The 20,563-nt window shown below is 39.5% G+C and overlaps 1 protein-coding gene across 2 annotated transcripts; it reads right to left on the bottom strand.

The window, feature by feature from the left end:
* Positions 1–1,423: 1,423 nt before the first annotated feature.
* LOC133658287 (double-strand break repair protein MRE11-like) lies at positions 1,424–20,186 on the bottom strand. Of its 2 annotated transcripts, XM_062060155.1 has the most exons (20): positions 20,079–20,186; positions 19,648–19,693; positions 19,411–19,543; positions 14,711–14,871; positions 14,546–14,633; positions 14,334–14,475; positions 13,844–13,958; positions 10,165–10,350; positions 9,921–10,092; positions 9,764–9,844; positions 9,561–9,690; positions 6,684–6,784; positions 6,402–6,572; positions 6,265–6,324; positions 6,043–6,199; positions 4,117–4,203; positions 3,981–4,045; positions 3,839–3,888; positions 2,304–2,406; positions 1,424–2,215 (listed from the first exon to the last, which is right to left on the bottom strand). In XM_062060155.1, exons 2-20 carry the CDS (start codon positions 19,665–19,667, stop codon positions 2,174–2,176), a joined length of 2,064 nt encoding a protein of 687 aa, XP_061916139.1. In that variant the 5' UTR covers positions 19,668–19,693; positions 20,079–20,186; the 3' UTR covers positions 1,424–2,173. The 2 variants fall into 2 exon arrangements, with proteins under 2 accessions (XP_061916139.1, XP_061916138.1); XM_062060154.1 differs by lacking the exons at positions 19,648–19,693; positions 20,079–20,186 and having other exon boundaries at positions 19,411–19,572.
* Between the last annotated feature and the right edge of the window lie 377 nt (positions 20,187–20,563).

Below are 20,563 nucleotides of genomic sequence, written 5' to 3' on the forward strand. Positions count from 1 at the left end.
CCCCTTGCTCCTGATGGGTCGTGGTTAGGGCCTTGCATGGCAGCTCCCGTCATCAGTTTGTGAATGTGTGTGTGAATGGGTGAATGTGGAAATAGTGTCAAAGCGCTTTGAGTACCTTGAAGGTAAAAAAGCGCTATACAAGTATAACCCATTTACCATTTGTAGATGATGCTACATATGTAAAAAAAAAAAAAAACACGTTAGTGCACCAGTTGAGGAAAATGAGCAAACTACATAAATAACATCCTGTAATTTGATTTTAATATTATTTTTGTATCTTGATAGATTGAAAATTAGCAGTTGACTGATGAACATCATCACATAATTTATTCAGAAAGTATAAATAACAACATATAAAGATAAAATACTATTAACCGAAACATGTAAGTGTAAAAAAAAAGAAACAACATTATGATTTTTACATTTTCAGAATGTGCTTGTTCTATTTTTAAACAAAGAAAACAATCTGGTTTTCTTTGTTTTTAAGTTATCGTGCCGTGATTTTACCGGTCCGTCCCCCCCCTTGGGAGTACCTACAAAATTTGAGCTATTACCAAAGGCAGCAATCATAAATGAAGACAAAAACAAAGCAACAATGGCTGGGGATGCAAAGTTAAATTGTGAAATGCAACCTTATACGAGCAAAAACGATGCATGATTTTTGTTTTGTTAGAATTTCCTTGACCCAGCAACACACAAAGTTGTGGACCTCCAAGCTTTTCCAAGTTTTCGTCTGTTTTGTCGTATAGAATGATATCTCGAGCACCAGATAATTCGACATATCTGGGAACGCGACCGACAAATAATCCTTGAGATCACACGATAAATCTTATTTTGATAACACATTAGGATGTATTACATAGCACAGTTTGCATTTTTTTGCTCGCATCTGCTTTTGGTGGTAAGGTCGAGCCCCTTTTCTTACTCAGATGGGTCGCACTTGGTAGCCCGCCACTTCGTTCACTTCTGTTCAAAAGTCACGTGTCCGAGTACAACCTATTCAAGCATACCCCTCCCCGTGTCAGAGCATCCGAGTGGTTCACCACATTCCATTTACAAAAAAAGAGAGGCTGAATGTCGATCATTGAGTGGTAAATTTTAAACTAAGAGCCATTTATGAATTGGGGGTAAGAAAAACCTAGGGGTAAAAAAAACCTGGGGGTAAGTGAAGTGTCAAGTGAAGTGTCAGGAGCTAAGTTTGCTGCTATCCTGGTGGAAATGGTTCATCAAGCAAACTGTTTCATATTTTTGATAGGGGGGTTAGGCAGTCATAGACATTCTATATTTGATTCAACCAACCTTATTATTGAATTTTGCAGCTATATTAAAATTTATGACGTCTTTTTTTTTTTATAACTTTCATATTTAAACAGGTGGTGCCTTACCCCTGTAGTGGATTGTCCGAAGCTTAAACAGGCAACAAAAGTAGTTTAGTACAACAAATTTATTTACCCATTATCAGAAGTGCAGGTTGAATTAAGTTGGCCGTGCAGACAGACCACATGTTACTCCGGAGCAAACAAGACACACACAAGCCAAAATCACTGTCGAGTTCCGGTCTTCTGCCATTTTTTATATGTCTCTTGTGCGTCATTGTTTGTTATCTAATGCGCCAATGTCTTTTGGTTATCCCTATCTGTTCCATAACAACTCGAATCCTTTAGACAGTCAACACATTCTGTAGACAGGTTGGCACGACTTAATATTCACTTTTGTCCCACAACTGGTCCATTCAATGGCACAAAATACAAGAGAATTGAAAATGAGCGGACATTCTTACAAGACAAGAAATATAGGTCAAGAGGTCAGAAATTCTACGACACCCCTCCACTTTAATCCCCTGTTTGTATTATTTAGTATAATCCATTATTGTAATCCAATGTGCTTTTGCATCAAAAGTGTAATTATTATATAAGGCTGGGTATTTTAATATTGTTCACCATAGCTTTTGATAGGCTACCTATAGCATCCGTTATTTGCACTTTTGAAGGAAAAAGGTCAAAAAGGTTTTTGTATGAAACATTTTAATTACAGAATATCTTATCAAATGATCCTACCTCGTGTTACAGTGGCAGAGAAACCCACCAAAACAACAACGCCCTTTCACTAAATAGCATTTATAGTTATTTTTGAGGCTGAATCAAAACAAAGAACATCGGCTTTTGTGAGGAAGTTATCTCCTTGCACGGCGGCTGGGGCCTTTAAATGGATCATCCTGGATTAAGGAAAAATAAAAGAGATTTAAAGTTGAGCGTGGGAAAAGAGAAGTGCTATTGATGTGAGATGAACTAGTTCTGCTTTACCTCATCATCACTGTCATCAAATTCGATTCCTTTGGATTTCTGACTCTGGCTCTGAGAGCTGTGCCGCAAGAAAGACGAGGACGACGAGGACGATGGTCTGGCTCTGAGTCAAAGAGGACAGCAAAGGGATGATGCAGACATTTTTTATACTATAGATTTAAATATAGATGGTCATTAAGATGCATCACTCAGAGCAATGATGGGAGTGTACAATGAGTTCATGCATGCATGCTGCCTTCAAACAGAATGTCTGAGTCCAAACTTATCATTACCTGAACACATTTTGAGTTCAAGTACATTTTTGGTTTTTTTGAACAGGTGTTTTAGCTGGAAATGGCACAAACATTTTGCAGCAGACCATAAAAGTTGAATTCAATATCTATTTATTTAATTTCTGTTTCTTTTAATATATTCAAACCCTATACAGTTGAACCTCGATTTACAAAACCCTCAATGTACGAACTTTGCGATTTGTGAACCAAATAAAATAACGCTTTGGTGTACGATCCTTGTCTCAAGGTAGGAACGTTTCATCAACCCATTGTGTGCTCACAGGATAGCCATTTTGTGCCCGGCAGCACATCCATTGTGGGTGGGCTGATCGAGTTCTGATTCTCATTCAGTCAGCACACCAGTGCGGTTAGCTACTGTACTAATTGCTACTTTGTGTGCTTTTTTAAGCGTTTTGTAGCCTTTTCACAGCATTTTTCTATTTTTATTATCTCATTATGAGTCCAAAGAAAGCAATGGCTAAATCGCACTGGCAATATGTGGTTTGAAACATTCAGGAAGTATCCATAGTGACACTGACGCCTACCCCCACCGCTTCCCTTTTACTAACCAACAAGATAAAGTGGATTTTATGTTTGATTCCTAATCATTGTAGCGACCTGAATGTTAAGGTTAAGGAGTTTTGAGATTTCGAACTGTGAGTGCACCACAGGGTGTCGACAGTGTGTTTGTGGGTGCCTGTCAGCAGGGCGGCTGAAAATGAGGACAGTTCAGCTAGTTGTTGTTGTTGTTTTGACATTGTTTTTAAATAGAAAGTTAATCACTACCTTGCTATGTTTGTTTGATATACGGTATTGTATAGCACTTTATATTGTGTTCATGTGTACAAACCTTTACTAAAATATGGACTTATGTTTAGTCTGGAACCCATTATTCATGTTTACATTGTTTCTTATGGAGAAATGTGTTTCAATATACAAACTTGGAACTCATGAACTAATAAAGTTTGTAAATCAAAGTTCCATTGTACTGGTAAGCCAGTGTTTCACGCGTATAGTTGATTGGAATGCTATAGAATATTCTAGAAGTTACTAGATTGCCATTGTTATACAGATCAGGGATAGCCCGTATTAATATTTTTTTGTAAAAATTGTACCTTCATTTGTCATATCTAATACATCTATATGGCCGTATGCATTTGCATTTGCATTTGATCAATAATTTATAATGTTGGTTTTCCCAATCATAAACCAAGAAAACTTTACTCAATAAAAAGCATCATGAGTGAAGAGAAGCAAACATACTTTGGCGCTTTTGTTGCAGGTGTCTCATCATCAGAGTCGTCAATAGTTATCTGGCGATGACAAGAAGCAAGGATATGAAATAATAATGATATGAAATATAATGTTAAAAAAAATATGAATAAATAGTATGTTGTTGTTTTACATTATCTTCTGCATAGGATATGGTCGATGTATTCCTAGATGGTCTCTGGGATGAAGCTTGAAATGCTAAAAGAGTTAAAAATGACAATTTGTGAGTATTTGCACACATTTTTAAATGTACAACGCAACATACTGACCTTGCATGATGCCTCTGCTTTGGGTTGTCACTGAGGATTTCCTGGAAGCGCCCCGGCCAGATGATTTAGGCTCAGAAGCTTTAGCACCTAGGTGATGGTCAATTAGAAATAATACAGAGAAAAATCAATATACATGCATTTGTGTTAAAACTACAGCAACAACCCATCGAGGACTTTTTTCTTTTAATGAAATATAGGAGATTGTGTTGAAATACCTCTAAAATTCATAAAATACCATGACATAATAATTAATATGAATAAAAAAATAAATAAACAGTTGTCTCCCGTTTTTCCCTGTTAACTGGTCTCAGACCCAACCGCACTAAGTGAATGTTCGCAATGTAGGATTCTTATTGATAAATGTAATATTTTCATAGTTAGAGCATACAAAAACTGTTAAGTTAAAGTACCAATGATTGTCACACACACACACTAGGTGTGGTGAAATTTGTCCTCTGCATTTGACCCATCCCCTTGTTCACCCCCTGGGAGGGGAGCAGTGGGCAGCAGCGGTGCCGCGCCCGGGAATCATATTTTGGTGATAAAACCCCTAATTCCAACCCTTGATGCTGAGTGCCAAGCAGGGAGGTAATGGGTCCCATTTTTATAGTCTTTGGTATGACTCAGCCGGGGTTTGAACTCACAACCTACCGATCTCAGAGCAGACACTCCAACCACTAGGCCACTGAGTAGGTTTACAGCCTTCTAAAACCGTTTTAACAATATTAGAGCACTCAAGACATCAAATGACCCCCTTGTAGTCACCATTTCACTCGTTTTACCCAATAGAATAGACATAATAATAGGAAATAAGATATATACTGTACTGTCGTTGTAAGACATAAATAAAACATAATGCGCAATAACATTGACATAATAACATGGTTACTGGGGTTCAATCCCCACCTTCTACCTTCCTAGTCATGTCCGTTGTGTCCTTGGGCAAGACACTTCACCCTTTGCCTCTGATGGCTGCTGGTTAGCGCCTTGCATGGCAGCTCCCGCCATCAGTGTGTGAATGTGTGTGTGAATGGGTAAATGTGGAAATACTGTCAAAGCGCTTTGACTACCTTGAAGGTAGAAAAGCGCTATACAAGTATAACCCATTTATCATTTATCATTTATAACATGGGTTATACTCACACACACAGTTCTTAAACACCAAAACCACTAACCTGCAAAAATACTGAAACTTGTTCAATGATGATGATTTGCTGTGCAATACAGTAGCTGAGATTTGTCAATTTAAGTTCATATAACCATTCTATGCTTGGAAATGCAAAATTTAGGCCAAAATTATGTCAAATGTGCTCAAATATGCACATTTGTTTAACCAATAATAGGCATAGTCAAAATCAAAACAGCAAGGACCAATTAACATTTAAATAGTTTCTTCCTACATTACACCTTATTGCTGTTGTTTGAAATTGTTGCTGTTGTTTATGTTATCTTGATTAATTGTAGAATACAATTTTTCAAGAAAACCATTTTTTTTTTTTAAACGCATTGCAAAATTAAAAGCACAAAACGGCAAGTGACAACTAAACTATTTTTAACTATTTGGACATATATCTATATATATAATATACACGAGTATCAATTTATATATTTTCTTTTTTTTCCAATTTATTTTTAAAATGTTTTACTTGTCTTTGGGTTTTTTTCATGTTGAGTGTTGACTGCCCTCTGCAGGAAGACAAGTGTATTACACTTTCAGCACATATATTCATAAATTATATACCAAAATGTATGTATGTGTGTATGTAATCAGTATTTTTTATCTATGAATAAAATACTCTCATTGATGATATGTAACAAAGTCTGAGTGGATGTTGACATGTGCCAGCGTTGATGAAAATCAAACCCTCAGGGATGTGTACAAAATCTGCACTAAGACGAAGAAGAAAGCTTTGCAACATGACTCACCTCTCCCCCGTCCTCGCCCGCCCTGCCCTCTGCCTCCTCTACCTCTCGCGGTGGTAGGTTCTTGCTCGGCGTCCATGTCACTCAGCTCGTCTGACATGTTCACGTCCATGTCGTCCCCTCCTCTCTCCAAGCGGTGAGCTTTGGCTCTGTCGATTGCCTGAAAGAGGCGGGAAAGAGTGCTAAATGCAAAGTTTCAGGCCCATGTGCGTCGACCACACGAACCTCTTTGATTTCATTTGCTTCTTCCGCCGTGTTCCTTTTAGTCTCTCGGATTTGTCGGATCTGAACATTTAGAGAATATGTACTTTAATTGACGTTACTGACATTGATAGAAAACCCGTGCAATGCCAGCCACTCACTTCCGCGTCTATTTCTTGTTCTGTGCCAACACTTCGACCCTGAAGGTAGCGTTGCGTCTTTTCCAGCTGGTAGGTAATCAACTCCTCGATGGCGTCTTTCTCGTCTTTGTCTACAAACTCCTGAATGGCTTTGCCCATGCCCTGCTCGGTCAGGAGGGACAGTTGCACCTTCTGTGGACACATGATCAACACATGTTCCATACACAGGACGGTAAGTAAGTGTGTGTGTGTGTGTGTGTGTGTGTGTGTGTGTGTGTGTGTGTGTGTGTGTGTGTGCATCACCTGCTCGGCCACTTCAAAGTACTGTTTGACCAGGTCCTCAACTCTCAGGCCCTCAACTGCAGACGTTTTTATCGCTTTGCTGTAGTCAACATAGTTTTCATCTGAGAGCAGATAAAAGCATTAATAGAAAAGATATTAATACCTGACTTCTGCTTTCTTATGTCACACTCCGGGTCTATAGGTGGCGTAACATCCATTAAAAAACAGTGATAGACAAATGACAAACTACAGAAGCAGGAGAAATGTCTAGAGCTCTCACAAAAACAAAACACAAAATACTAATTCAGTGGTTTAACCCTTGGCCCAAGCCCTCTAGAAAATCCATCCATCCGTCCATTTTCAACCGCTTGTCCCTTTTGGGGTCGCTGGAGCCTATCTAAGCTGCATTCGGTCGGAAGGCGGGACACACCCTGGACAAGTCGCCACCTATCACTTTTACCATCATATTTGTACATATCCTATTTGCTGATGTTGTTCTATTGGTGTTGTTGTTGTTGCTGTTGTTATTGTTGTGTTTGCTGTTGTTGTTTTTATCTCTCTGTCTTATCCCCCTCGTGTCCCCACAATCTCCCCCCTGTCTTCCTTTTTTTCTCTTTCTATCCCCTCCTGCTCCGGCCCGGCTGCACCAAATGATAATATAAATACATTTAATAAAGTCAAATACAAATAAGGCAACAAGAGAAGTATCCCACACTTCTCTTTTGTAAAGTAAATCATAACATCCGATATGGGCATCTACATCAACAATATGATTTGCCTGAGAAGCTGGACAGGACAAAAAAAATAAAAAAATAAATAATAAAAAAAAACTTTAAAAAAATAAAATTTAAATTTTTTTTTTAAATGTCATCTTTCTTTACACCTAAAATGTGGTTTAATTTACTTTTTCTCCGTCAACTAGTATTGTGTTTGACTTTCTCTTATACTGTTAGCGAATTGGATTATTTTAGTTTTACTGACATTCAAATATAGTTTGTTTTTGTCAAACCATCTCTTTATTTTGTTCATTTATTTGGTTATTATTTGTATTAGCTTCTGTGTGTTCTCTCTTGAACGAAACGCAGATGTGTCGTGGGTTTATCTCGCACAACACGCTGTAATTGGTGGCTTTCCAGTGTTGTTCACTGACCTTCACTTCCCATACTTGTCTTCTTTCCAGGTTGTGGGGAAAGCGATGTAAAAGCTTTTCACAATTCCTGTGGGTGGAGCAGCCCCATGCTGCACAACTGGGCATTTATACATGTCGGAAAACTAACGAGGAAGCGTCGTAAAAACACAGTATCAGCTCAAAGTTAGTAGCAGTTATGGCACCTTGTAGTCCCGTGAGTGCCTTTTGACCAATCATTGAGGAGATTGCCCCAAACCGAGTTGGCCATACTCTCTTTATACATGACTCTGGCTAAGACGGCGTCGTTTACGCAAGTTATGTGATGCGAGAGTATACACACGGCTTTAGTGTTAGCTATCCATCCATTTTCTACCGCTTGTCCCTTTTGGGGTCGCGGGGGGTGCTGGAGCCTATCTCAGCTGCATTCGGGCGGAAGGCGGGGTACACCCTGGACAAGTCGCCACCTCATCACAGGGCCAACACATATAGACAGACAACATTCACACACTAGGGCCAATTTAGTGTTGCCAATCAACCTATCCCCAGGTGCATGTCTTTGGAGGTGGGAGGAAGCCGGAGTACCCGGAGGGAACCCACGCAGTCACAGGGAGAACATGCAAACTCCACACAGAAAGATCCCGAACCCGGGATTGAACTCAGGACTACTCAGGACCTTCGTATTGTGAGGCACATGCACTATCATTAAATGTATATTCTATCATAACAACAAGACTGCAAATTGCTTGTTGCTTCTCTTGGACTGCTTTGGTATGTGTGCACGCACTCCCTGCACATACATGTTGACGAGACCGGGTGAGTGACTGCCGTAAACACAAAACATTTAATTCGGGCCGGTAAAAATTGTTTTTACGTACACATATAGACAATTAGAAAACAAATGTGTGCTGTTGAACCACTACTGGTAAGATAAGATGGTGTTTTTGTTATTTTTTTGCTTTAAAAAATGTAACATTAAGAAAAGTTGCAAACAGCTCCTTTCATTGAGAGACTGCATCTATTAAAAGGGAGTCATATGATTTTTTTCTACATTAAAAACACTTATTTATGGTCTACATAAAATATAATGGTGATTCTTTAGTCAAAAGTTTGCATGGATTATGTTTTACAGACCATATTCGGTCTTATTTGCATGCTTCCACTTCGAGTGTCATTTCCCCGTCAACTATATGCTACCTTGTATTAGAAATGGCAACAGTGGAGGATCCATGTGCATGTACGGGCCAGTCTGCCCCACAACAAGAGGATAAAGATAAAGAAGGAACTTATCGACTACAATATCAGACTACAATGGCAGACTCCCGCAAAGCACTTTGGCTAAATCTCTACCATATATGCATAATCCGCTGACGTCACCAATGGCAAAGACGTCACCAATGGGGCAAATTCCAAACGGCTCGTTTCGCAGAAGTATGAAGGAAGGCAAGATTGTTTTATAAATATCTCTGTATTACCGCCACGGTTTGATTTTAAATTTAGGGACCTATGCAGACCCCAAATACACAACAGCAGGTACCAATTGGTAAGAAAAGTTGGTTTTGCATAATAGGGCCCTTTTAAAATAAGGTCATTTTGATTTTGCACACCCATCCATCCATCCATCCATTTTCTACAGCTTGTCCCTTTTGGGTTCACGGGGGGGGTCGCTGGAGCCTATCTCAGCTGCATTCGGGCGGAAGGCGGGGTATACCCTGGACAAGTCGCCACCTCATCGCAGGATTTTGCACACAGATTATGAAATGTAGTTTTACCTTTGACTTGCTCCTTTTTCTCGCGGCATCTGAGAAAGTGAATAATGTCTTTTGGGTTGGCCACACGGTCCACATATTTCTGACTGAAGCGGGACGTGTTGAAAGTCTCGAATCCTCCGGTGTAGTCTACCTGAACAAGGGAGAACAAACATAAGCTGTGGTGGAATCATAATTGGAAGGTTCCAGGAAGACGTCAAGCTAACCCTGAGGCGAATTAGCGGCTTCTCTGGGGTGAGCGGACATCCCAGCCGCTCCCTCTCGGCTTGTTCTAGCATCTCGTTGACCTACAAACGCACATTCAGATCCTCAGAGATGCGACAAAGAGCGACATACTTTTGTCTGCTTAGTAATGGCGAGTACCTTGGCGTGGCAAAGGTTCTCAATCTTCTTGGTGACATTCGGTGTATCCACTGTGAACAGATCCTGGTAGTCACAAAGTACCACATCTTGGATGAAGAACTGACGCACTGTTTTCAGGGGGATCTTCTGCATGTTCATTTTCCGACCTTTCACCTTCAGCAACCCTATGTGCCTGCATAAACATTAGACAATTAAACATTTAATCTCTTTAGCTCTTAAACGTAGTGGGTGTGTGTCTTGGTACTTTTTGGTAGCCTCTCCAGGAGAGAGCGAGGTAGCTACAGAGCTGCCAGGCTGTGTCACGTAGAAGAGCTGCTGTTCATTTCTGGCCGGCGCAATCAGGCACTCGTGCTCGTGACCCCACACCACCAGGTCGAGAAATTCATCCAGGAACTGCTCAGGGATGTAGTTTGTGGGGCCGTGCTTACTCCTGGAAACAAAGCCAATGCGCATTAGAGACGAGTAGGGGTTGGGTATTGTTTACATATTATCCAATGAAATTGTGCCAAAGCTCAAAATGGAGGAAAAAAAGGAACGTACAAATTGTATTAATTTATTTTATTTTTTACATAATATTTTGGCATCCCAGTTGAACAGAATAGTAATTTGAATACTTCAATCCTAATAGTATAAATGAAATAATGAAATACATTACATTTAAATGAAAAATATATTTTTAGAGATTAAATCCAAGTTATAAATCCACACAAATGGAATAGAATCCACAACAAAATGCAAAATTTGCCAAAAAAGATTTTTAAGCATTTTAAACTCTAAAGGGGAACTGCACTTTTTTGTAATGTTGCCTATACTTCACAACCATTATGAAAAACATGACGAGGGATGTTATTTTTTTTTGCATTCTAAATATTAATTAAATTCGAACAATGGAGAAACATTTTTGGAAAAATGTCCCAAATGGGGAAAATTCCAAATACCGTATTTTTCAGAGTATAAGTCGCACCTACCGAAAATGCATAATAAAGAAGCAAAAAAACATATATAAGTCGCACTGGAGTATAAGTCGCATTTTTTGGGGAAATGTATTTGATAAAACCCAACACCAAGAATAGACATTTGAAAGGCAATTTAAAATAAATAAAGAATAGTGAACAACAGGCTGAATAAGTGTACGTTATATGACGCATAAATAACCAACTGAGAACGTGCCTGGTATGTTAACGTAACATATTATGGTAAGTGTCATTCAAATAACTATAACATATAGAACATGCTATACGTTTACCAAACAATCTGTCACTCCTAAACGCTAAATCCCATGAACTCTTATACGTCTAGTCTCTTACGTGAATGAGCTAAATAATATTATTTGATATTTTACGGTAATGTGTTAATAACTTCACACATAAGTCGCTCCCCCGGCCAAACTATTAAAAAAACTGCGACTTATAGTCCGAAAAATATGGTAGGTTAATTTTAAACTAGCTTATGTTACCAGTAGTGGTTTAGCATAACAAATATTCTGTACACGTCTTTTTTTCTTTACAATTACTACTTATATTGAATAAAAGTTGCTCCTTGGCCCGAGACAATAGTCTGGCATTCAGGGCTGTCAGACACTGCTTTCTCTTGCACACTTACACGGAGGGAGCACATGCAAACACACACAAAAGCAGTGCCAGAGAAGTATCTAACAATTTTCAGTCATGTTTCTGATATGATAAACTATACATTCAATAATGGCTAACATTAGTAGATAAACTTTGCCAAATTGCTATCCTTTGCTGACAACCAACAAAGCTAATGTGTGTACGTGTGTTGTGTGGGGCATAGTTTATGTGCTAAAAGCTGAAAGAGGTTGTGATATAATGCTAACAACATTTTGGAAAGTGAGCGCTCCCTAGGCCAGTGTTTTTCAACCTTTTTTGAGCCAATGCACATTTTTTGCGTTGAAAAAATCCGGAGGCACACCACCAGCAGACATCATTAAAAAACGAAACTCAGTTGACAGTAAAAAGTCGTTGGATATTACTTTAATCCATAACCATGCATGCATCACTATAGCTCTTGTCTCAAAGTAGGTGTACTGTCACCACCTGTCACATCACGCCCTAACTTATTTTGACTTTATTGCTGTTTTCCAGTGTGTAGTGTTTTAGTTCTTGTCTTGCGCTCCTATTTTAAGGGCTTTTTCTCTTTTTTTGGTATTTTCCTGTAGCAGTTTCATGTTTTCCTTTCAGCGATATTTCCCGCATCTACTTTGTTTTAGCAATCAAGAACATTTTTGTGGTTTTTATCCTTCTTTGTGGGGACATTGTTGATTGTCATGTCATGTTCGGATGTACATTGTGGACGTCTTTGCCGTCGTCCAGCATTCTGCTTTTGTTTACTTTGAAGCCAGTTCAGTTTTAGTTTCGTTCTGCATAGCCTTCCCTAAGCTTCAATGCCTTTTCTTAGGGGCACTCACCTTTTGTTTATTTTTGGTTTAAGCATTAGAAACAATTTTACCTGCATGCTGCACTTAGGCTGTTTCCGGCATCTACAAAGCAATTAGCTACCTGCTGCCACCTACTGATATGGAAGAGTATTACACGGTTACTCTGCCGAGCTCTAGACAGCACCGACACTCAACCAGAACACATAATTTACAGACTATAATTACTGGTTTGCAAAAAATATTTTTAACCCTAATAGGTGAAATTAGATAATCTCCCACGGCACACCAGACTGTATCTCACGGCACACTAGTGTGCCGCGGCACAGTGGTTGAAAAACATTGCTCTAGGCAGCCATATAAAGGTTGCAAACAGTTCCTTATGAATGCTGCACAATTCATGTAGAAATGCTTTATTGATATTCTGGCGATGTTATACTACCGTTCATTTCTGTTTGTTAGTTAACCCAACATGCAACAGTCGTGTATATAAAGAGAAAAAGAAAGTTAGTATAACAACTGGCCGGTGTTGTCCTGTTGATGTTCAAAGTTCCGGTGTTCATGAATACACCTTGGTGTGTGTGTAATAGGTGGGAAATGAGGAAGTGTTGTGTTGCTAGTGTGGCTACTAGCTATTGATAGAGTAACATGAGTGTGAGAGGCCGTAAGACTCTTGAACGCATCATAATAATCCCCTCAATTCCCCCCAAAAATGGATTAACTCGCTGGAATATAAAGACAATATAACATACATCCATAAACGTGGATGCATATGCAGAAGTGCAATATATTTATCTGTACAGTAATCTATTTATTTCTATCTGCACCTTATTGAATTTTTATCCTCCACTACCATGAGCTAATGCAACGAAATGTCGTTCTTATCTGTACTGTAAAGTTCAGATTTGAATGACGGTAAAAAGTAAGTCTAAGTCTAAGTTTAAGAATATGGTGTTGCAACTAAGCACTGCTGCTGGCGTGTTAGGTTGGCAATAAAAATGCAAAAAGACTCTGGGTCGAATTTTTATCATTTTTTTCCCACTTATAGCCACTTAGTTTTTCAGTCGGATTACAACCATTAATGTCGGCAACAGTGCAATTGTGGTACCAAGTTTTGATACCTCTCCCCGTGCATGAGACACCTAGTTTGCTGTGTAAAGAAGAACTATGGGAAGTTGAGTTTACATCCATGCAAACCATCCACTATTCTAGCTAACATGACCACTTGCATCCAAAGAAGATGAAGAAGAAAAAATACTAATGTGGCTGCAGTTGCACAGCATCACAGAGAGCTGTTTCTAATATTTCCCCTTCTCATGTAATAACCATTGCTCCTAAATCTCTTGTGTTGGATCCCATCATCGTCTAAGGACAGTGGGTGTCACAATTGCAGAGCAACCTGCAAAAACGTCCGCGGAACCCTCTGTTTGTTTGACTAGCTCTAAATTGTATGTTATCACAAACATGTTCAACATCAAGGTTATAAAAAGACGATAAAGTGGACTAATTAAGTGAGGAAATCCCAAACCTGTTCTGGTGAATGGCAAACAGGTTAAACCACTCATCTTGGTCTTCCTTCGGACGGAGCATCGTCACTTGATTGTTGACAAACATCCTGTACAGGCGCTCATCTGGGATGGATCCTTTACAGACACACATACATTATTGCATATTGTGTTCTTTAAATCAGGCAAAATTACTAAAAAAAATAAATAATGGGATGCCACTTTAATATTTTTTGTATATTTTTTCACATTTTGTAAAACGGCTAAAAAAAAACATTTATTTAAGGATAAAATGTGTCTTATTCGTTATTGATAGCAACAGTTCAGCATTTTCTCTTTACATTGTGCCTTTTTGCTCTATTTTTCCCATTGTTTCTGTTTAATTGTATTTATTTTGCATTTCGTAGGACATAACTGTGGTGCATTCAAGGACCCGAGATTAAAAAACAAACTGCTAGTCACACTTTGGACACCGCTGCTTTACACAGTCTCAATTAACCTCTGTGTACATACCAAGGCCATATAGGGCAAGCTTGCTGTTGCCTTTCTGCAAAAGTATAGGACTGATCTCAATCTTCTCCACGGAATTGGAGTGACCAAAGTGGTTCATCAGACCAGAGGCACTGAGCAGATCCAGTGCGCACAAACCTTCAGCCTTCAACAGGAGAACACAACATCAGACCAACAGTACATGCTGAACTTGTATGTGGAGCAAACGGACTCACCCCTGTTGGGTCGTCGTGGTTACCATGAATGCTGAACACAGGAATGGAGATGTTGAGGTTTTCATCTTGATAATTAACCCACGGGAACCTGAATAAACATATAAGACAGCATCAGTATAAGATGATGGAATGTTGTAAAATACACAAACCCGCATATGGACTTACTGGGTGGTGTTAAAGTTAACTGTCTGGTCACTCAGTATGTTGAATTGTATAGGCGAGTCTCCCATGCAGTATTTCCTGAGCGTGGTGATGCAGGAGTGGAGGCAGCGACGAGTCGGCTTATTGTCGTGAAACAAATCGCCACCAAGCAGGATGAAATCCACCTGAGAGTCAACAATTATCGTACTGAGTGGTGTCGTAGTAATGTGCCTCTTTCATGTAAGGTAACCAAAATAACAGTGGAACTTCGAAATGTACAATTCAATACAGTGGGCCCCATTCAGCAACCGTTCTTAAGAACACATTTTGTTCTTAGGCCCACTTACAAAGTTAAGGAGATTTTTGTATTCACCAATGTTTTCTTAGCTGGGATTTGTTCATAGGTAAGAACAAAATCTATGAGTGCTCCAGAGCACTCTTAGGGTGGCCTGTTTGTTTTTATGTGTGACAAGTTCCCTTACTTCTATTGTCTAATGTTAAATTAATATCATAGATAGATAGATGGATAAGTTAAAGTTAAAGTTAAAGTACCAATGATTGTCACACACACACTAGGTGTGGTGAAATTTGTCCTCTGCATTTGACCCATCCCCTTGATCATCCCCTGGGAGGTGAGGGGAGCAGTGGGCAGCAGCGTAGCCGCGCCCGGGAATCATTTTTGGTGATTTAACCCCCAGTTCCAACCCTTGATGCTGAGTGCCAAGCAGGGAGGTAATGGGTCCCATTTTTATAGTCTTTGGTATGACCCGGCCGGTGTTTGAACTCACAACCTACCGATCTCAGGGCGGACACTCTAACCACTAGGCCACTGAGTGAGTGAGTGAGTGAGTGAGTGAGTGAGTGAGTGAGTGAGTGAGTGAGTGAGTGAGTGAGTGAGTGAGTGAGTGAGTGAGTGAGTGAGTGAGTGAGTGAGTGAGTGAGTGAGTGAGTGAGTGAGTGAGTGAGTGAGTGAGTGGATAGATAGATAGATAGATAGATAGATAGATAGATAGATAGATAGATAGATAGATAGATAGATAGATAGATAGATAGATAGATAGATAGATAGATAGATAGATAGATAGATAGATAGATAGATGGATGGATGGATGGATGGATGGATGGATGGATGGATGGATGGATGGATGGATGGATGGATGGATGGATGGATGGATGGATGGATGGATGGATGGATGGATGGATGGATGGATGGATGGATGGATGGATGGATGGATGGATGGATGGATGGATGGATGGATGGATGGATGGATGGATGGATGGATGGATGGATGGATGGATGGATGGATGGATGGATGGATGGATGGATGGATGGATGGATGGATGGATGGATGGATGGATGGATGGATGGATGGATGGATGGATGGATGGATGGATGGATGGATGGATGGATGGATGGATGGATGGATGGATGGATGGATGGATGGATGGATGGATGGATGGATGGATGGATGGATGGATGGATGGATGGATGGATGGATGGATGGATGGATGGATGGATGGATGGATGGATGGATGGATGGATGGATGGATGGATGGATGGATGGATGGATGGATGGATGGATGGATGGATGGATGGATGGATGGATGGATGGATGGATGGATGGATGGATGGATGGATGGATGGATGGATGGATGGATGGATGGATGGATGGATGGATGGATGGATGGATGGATGGATGGATGGATGGATGGATGGATGGATGGATGGATGGATGGATGGATGGATGGATGGATGGATGGATGGATGGATGGATGGATGGATGGATGGATGGATGGATGGATGGATGGATGGATGGATGGATGGATGGATGGATGGATGGATGGATGGATGGATGGATGGATGGATGGATGGATGGATGGATGGATGGATGGATGGATGGATGGATGGATGGATGGATAGATAGATAGATAGATAGATAGATAGATAGATAGATAGATAGATAGATAGATAGATAGATAGATAGATAGATAGATAGATAGATAGATAGATAGATAGATAGATAGATAGATAGATAGATAGATGGATAGAGAGCGATAGAGATATATAGATAAATAGATAGATAGATAGATAGATAGATAGATAGATAGATAGATAGATAGATAGATAGATAGATAGATAGATAGATAGATAGATAGATAGATAGATAGATAGATAGATAGATAGATAGATAGATAGATAGATAGATAGATAGATAGATAGATAGAGATACAGACAGACAGACATATAGCAAAATGAGCAATATATAGACATTGCGCGCACACACACACTCACTCACTAACTCACTCACTCACCGGGGCGTTGATTTAGTGATTGATGACTCTTTAAAAGACCAACATGCCTCTCACACCCTGTTGCAACTCAACCAACTCACACAATGGCAATGCTTTTGCTGCTACTGCAAGATGCCGCAGATCGTGCGCTGGGGAGGGAGCGCATATTTCACGACCATGTAGACCTATTTGCCCGAAGTGACAAATATTTATTGGAACGCTTTAGGCTACCTCAGCAGTCTCCCCTTTCTTAAACTTACGTTTTGACATTATGTATTTTCCCGCGGCATAATACGAATTTCTCTTCTGTAATCCGTTTGTGTTTTCTCCGTGTGTTAGATGTTCGGCTTTTCCGCCGGAATTGTGCCCTTATAAGGGATTTACCTATGCAAATTACGGAATTAAGGGTGTTTACATATGCATATTGGGGAAATAAGGGCTTGTTTATTTGCAAATTATGAGAGACACGCATGCGCTAACCATTTGGCATTCAGCAACTTAAGAACAGCAGGTGGGAACAATTTGGCCGTTTAAGAACACATCATGAATTTGAATGGCCTCCTCTTAGGAAATAACTTAGGAAGAAAGATAAGAGGAAAAGTTAGGAACTTATTGCTGAATGGGGCCCATTGTCTTTAGTGTGTCAGCATTACAATGATTACAAGGCCCCTCTAATGCTTTGACCAAACATTGGTACTTATTTAATAGTTTTGGACCTAAAAAAAAAAAACCAAATAAACACAGTAGTGAGTTTAGGCTTGTTTTTGTAATAAGTTTCAGCACATTTCGGAACAACCACTTACAGCTCCAAAATGTAGGGAGGGCTATTAGCGGACCGCAGTTAATTTCTTACTGTCCCGCTGAGTATTGTCAACACAAAATTAAACATGGCCTCACATCAGAATAATTGCAAACTATTTAGAATACTTTGTCAGCTATAACACAAAGCTGAATGATACATATTCAACTACATGGCATATTTTGACTAACGTTCCATTGATTTTAGAATGTAATTAATCTAAACCTACAAATATCGTCATCATGTTAAAAACGTACCTGTTCTCTGCATTTGTTAAAGGCCTACTGAAACCCACTACTACCGACCACGCAGTCTGATATTTTATATATCAATGATGAAATCTTAACATTATAACACATGCCAATACGACCGGGTTAACTTATAAAGTGACATTTTAAATTTGCCGCTAAACTTCCGGTTCGAAACGCCTCTGAGGATGACGTATGCGCGTGACGTAGACCGGCGAACACGGGTATGCCTTCCACATTGAAGCCAATACGAAAAAGCTCTGTTTTCATTTCATAATTCCACAGTATTCTGGACATCTGTGTTCGTGAATCTGTTGCAATCATGTTCATTGCATTATGGAGAAGGAAGCTGAGCAAGCAAAGAAGAAAGTTGTCGGTGCGAAAAGGACGTATTTTTCGAACGTAGTCAGCAACAACAGTACACAGCCGGCGCTTCTTTGTTTACATTCCCGAAAGATGCAGTCAAGATGGAAGAACGCGGATAACAGAGACTCTAACCAGGAGGACTTTTGACTTCGATACACAGACGCCTGTAGAGAACTGGGACAACACAGACTCTTACCAGGATTACTTTGATTTGGATGACAAAGACGCAGACGTGCTACTGTGAGTATGCAGCTTTGGCTTCTAAACATTTGATCGCTTGACCGTATGTGCGCAACTTTTTTTTGCGTATGTACGTAACTTTTTTTAAATATATAAGCTTTATGAACCTTGGGTTAGGTGAACGGTCTTTTGGGCTGAGTGATTGTGTGTGTTGATCAGGTGTTTGAATTGTATTGGCGTGTTCTATGGAGCTAGGAGCTAGCAGAGGAGCTAGGAGCTAGCGTAACAAACACGCAGGTGTTTTTATGCAGGATTAATTTGTGGCATATTAAATATAAGCCTGGTTGTGTTGTGGCTAATAGAGTATATATATGTCTTGTGTTTATTTACTGTTGTAGTCATTCCCAGCTGAATATCAGGTCACCCCCGGCTCTCACAGCATCTTCCCTATCTGAATAGCTTCAACTCCCCACTAGTCCTTCACTTGCACTTTACTCATCCACAAATCTTTCATCCTCGCTCAAATTAATGGGGAAATTGTCGCTTTCTCGGTCCGAATCTCTCTCACTTCATGCGGCCATCATTGTAAACAATAGGGAACTTTGCGTATATGTTCAACTGACTACGTCACGCTACTTCCGGTAAGGGCAAGCCTTTTTTTTATCAGATACCAAAAGTTGCAATCTTTATCGTCGTTGTTCTATACTAAATCCTTTCAGCAAAAATATGGCAATATCGCGAAATGATCAAGTATGACACATAGAATAGATCTGCTATCCCCGTTTAAATTTAAAAAAATAATTTCAGTAGGCCTTTAAGCCATTTTTTGTGTTATTTACCTGATTTGTCTGGGCACATTTTAAGATCTCGTCATATGTGATGTAGGAGTCCCGGCCTCGGACGGCGTCTTTCTCGAGGTAACCAAGGTGGATATCAGTAGCAATCAGGATCTTAAAAGTGTCACCATCGTCCCTAGAAAAAGAAACCCTGGTTGAACTCATACAACCCATTGTTCACCAGCATACCTCCAATATAGTATATTTAATTATGAGATAGTATATTTTTAAAATACTTACAATGTGCTCTCTGAGGACATGATTACAGAAAGGTCAAAAGGCCTAGCTGGAAAATACAACAAAAACAGAACCGTTATCCTTTCGCTATAAATGTCTTACTCTAGTATAAATTGATGAATGACAAGCTTTAAAAAAGCACACAACAGCAAAATAAAGGTCGCAGCAGCACCATGTGTTATGTTTTCAGGTGGAAAGTCGTGGATTATATAGAATAGATAACACAGTTAACTAGTAACTACAGCATGTTGTGGCTTTGTAAATCCAGTACAGTTACTACTAGCAAACACAATTTGCTAGTAGTTACGCATTAGCTTTATGCAGAGTATTAAAACGGAGTTCGGCTTTCATTTACAGTATTTGCTTAACGTTCAGTTCAAAATGATTAAAAAGTAATCAAGCGTGTGTAAGAAAATTCACAATTTAACACCAACCTCTCTATCATGGACCACAAACATGCAGTAAAACTCCCGGCAAGTATTGCGAGTCCCGCCCTCCATCTCTTCCTGCCTAAACGTCGTACTCATGGGTATTGTAGTTTATAAATCCGAAAGTTGCCCTATTCAACTTCCTGTTGTGCTGGCCGAGTTGTAAGTCGTAAGAAATTTACAAAAATACGCCTTTTTAAAAAATAGAGCATTTTGGATGGTTAAACTCACTTTCGAAAAATGTATTCCTTTATTTATTTGAATTAGGACAATGCATATTCATCAACATAGAGCGACAATGTAAAATATGCCGGAGTCAGCACAATAACTAATTTGTTGTCCTAAGGCAGGTTAATAGAGTAAACATTCAACAGGTCATGATACAAAATAATACATAAATCACAAAACATTACACATTAGAAGCATACCATAAGCACAGAACATGGACAAAAAAATAAAACAAACAAAAAAACATGTGAATAATCTAATTG

This window comes from Entelurus aequoreus, linkage group LG10 (genome assembly GCF_033978785.1).
Source record: "Entelurus aequoreus isolate RoL-2023_Sb linkage group LG10, RoL_Eaeq_v1.1, whole genome shotgun sequence".
In the NCBI taxonomy this organism is placed as follows: Eukaryota; Metazoa; Chordata; class Actinopteri; order Syngnathiformes; family Syngnathidae; genus Entelurus; species Entelurus aequoreus.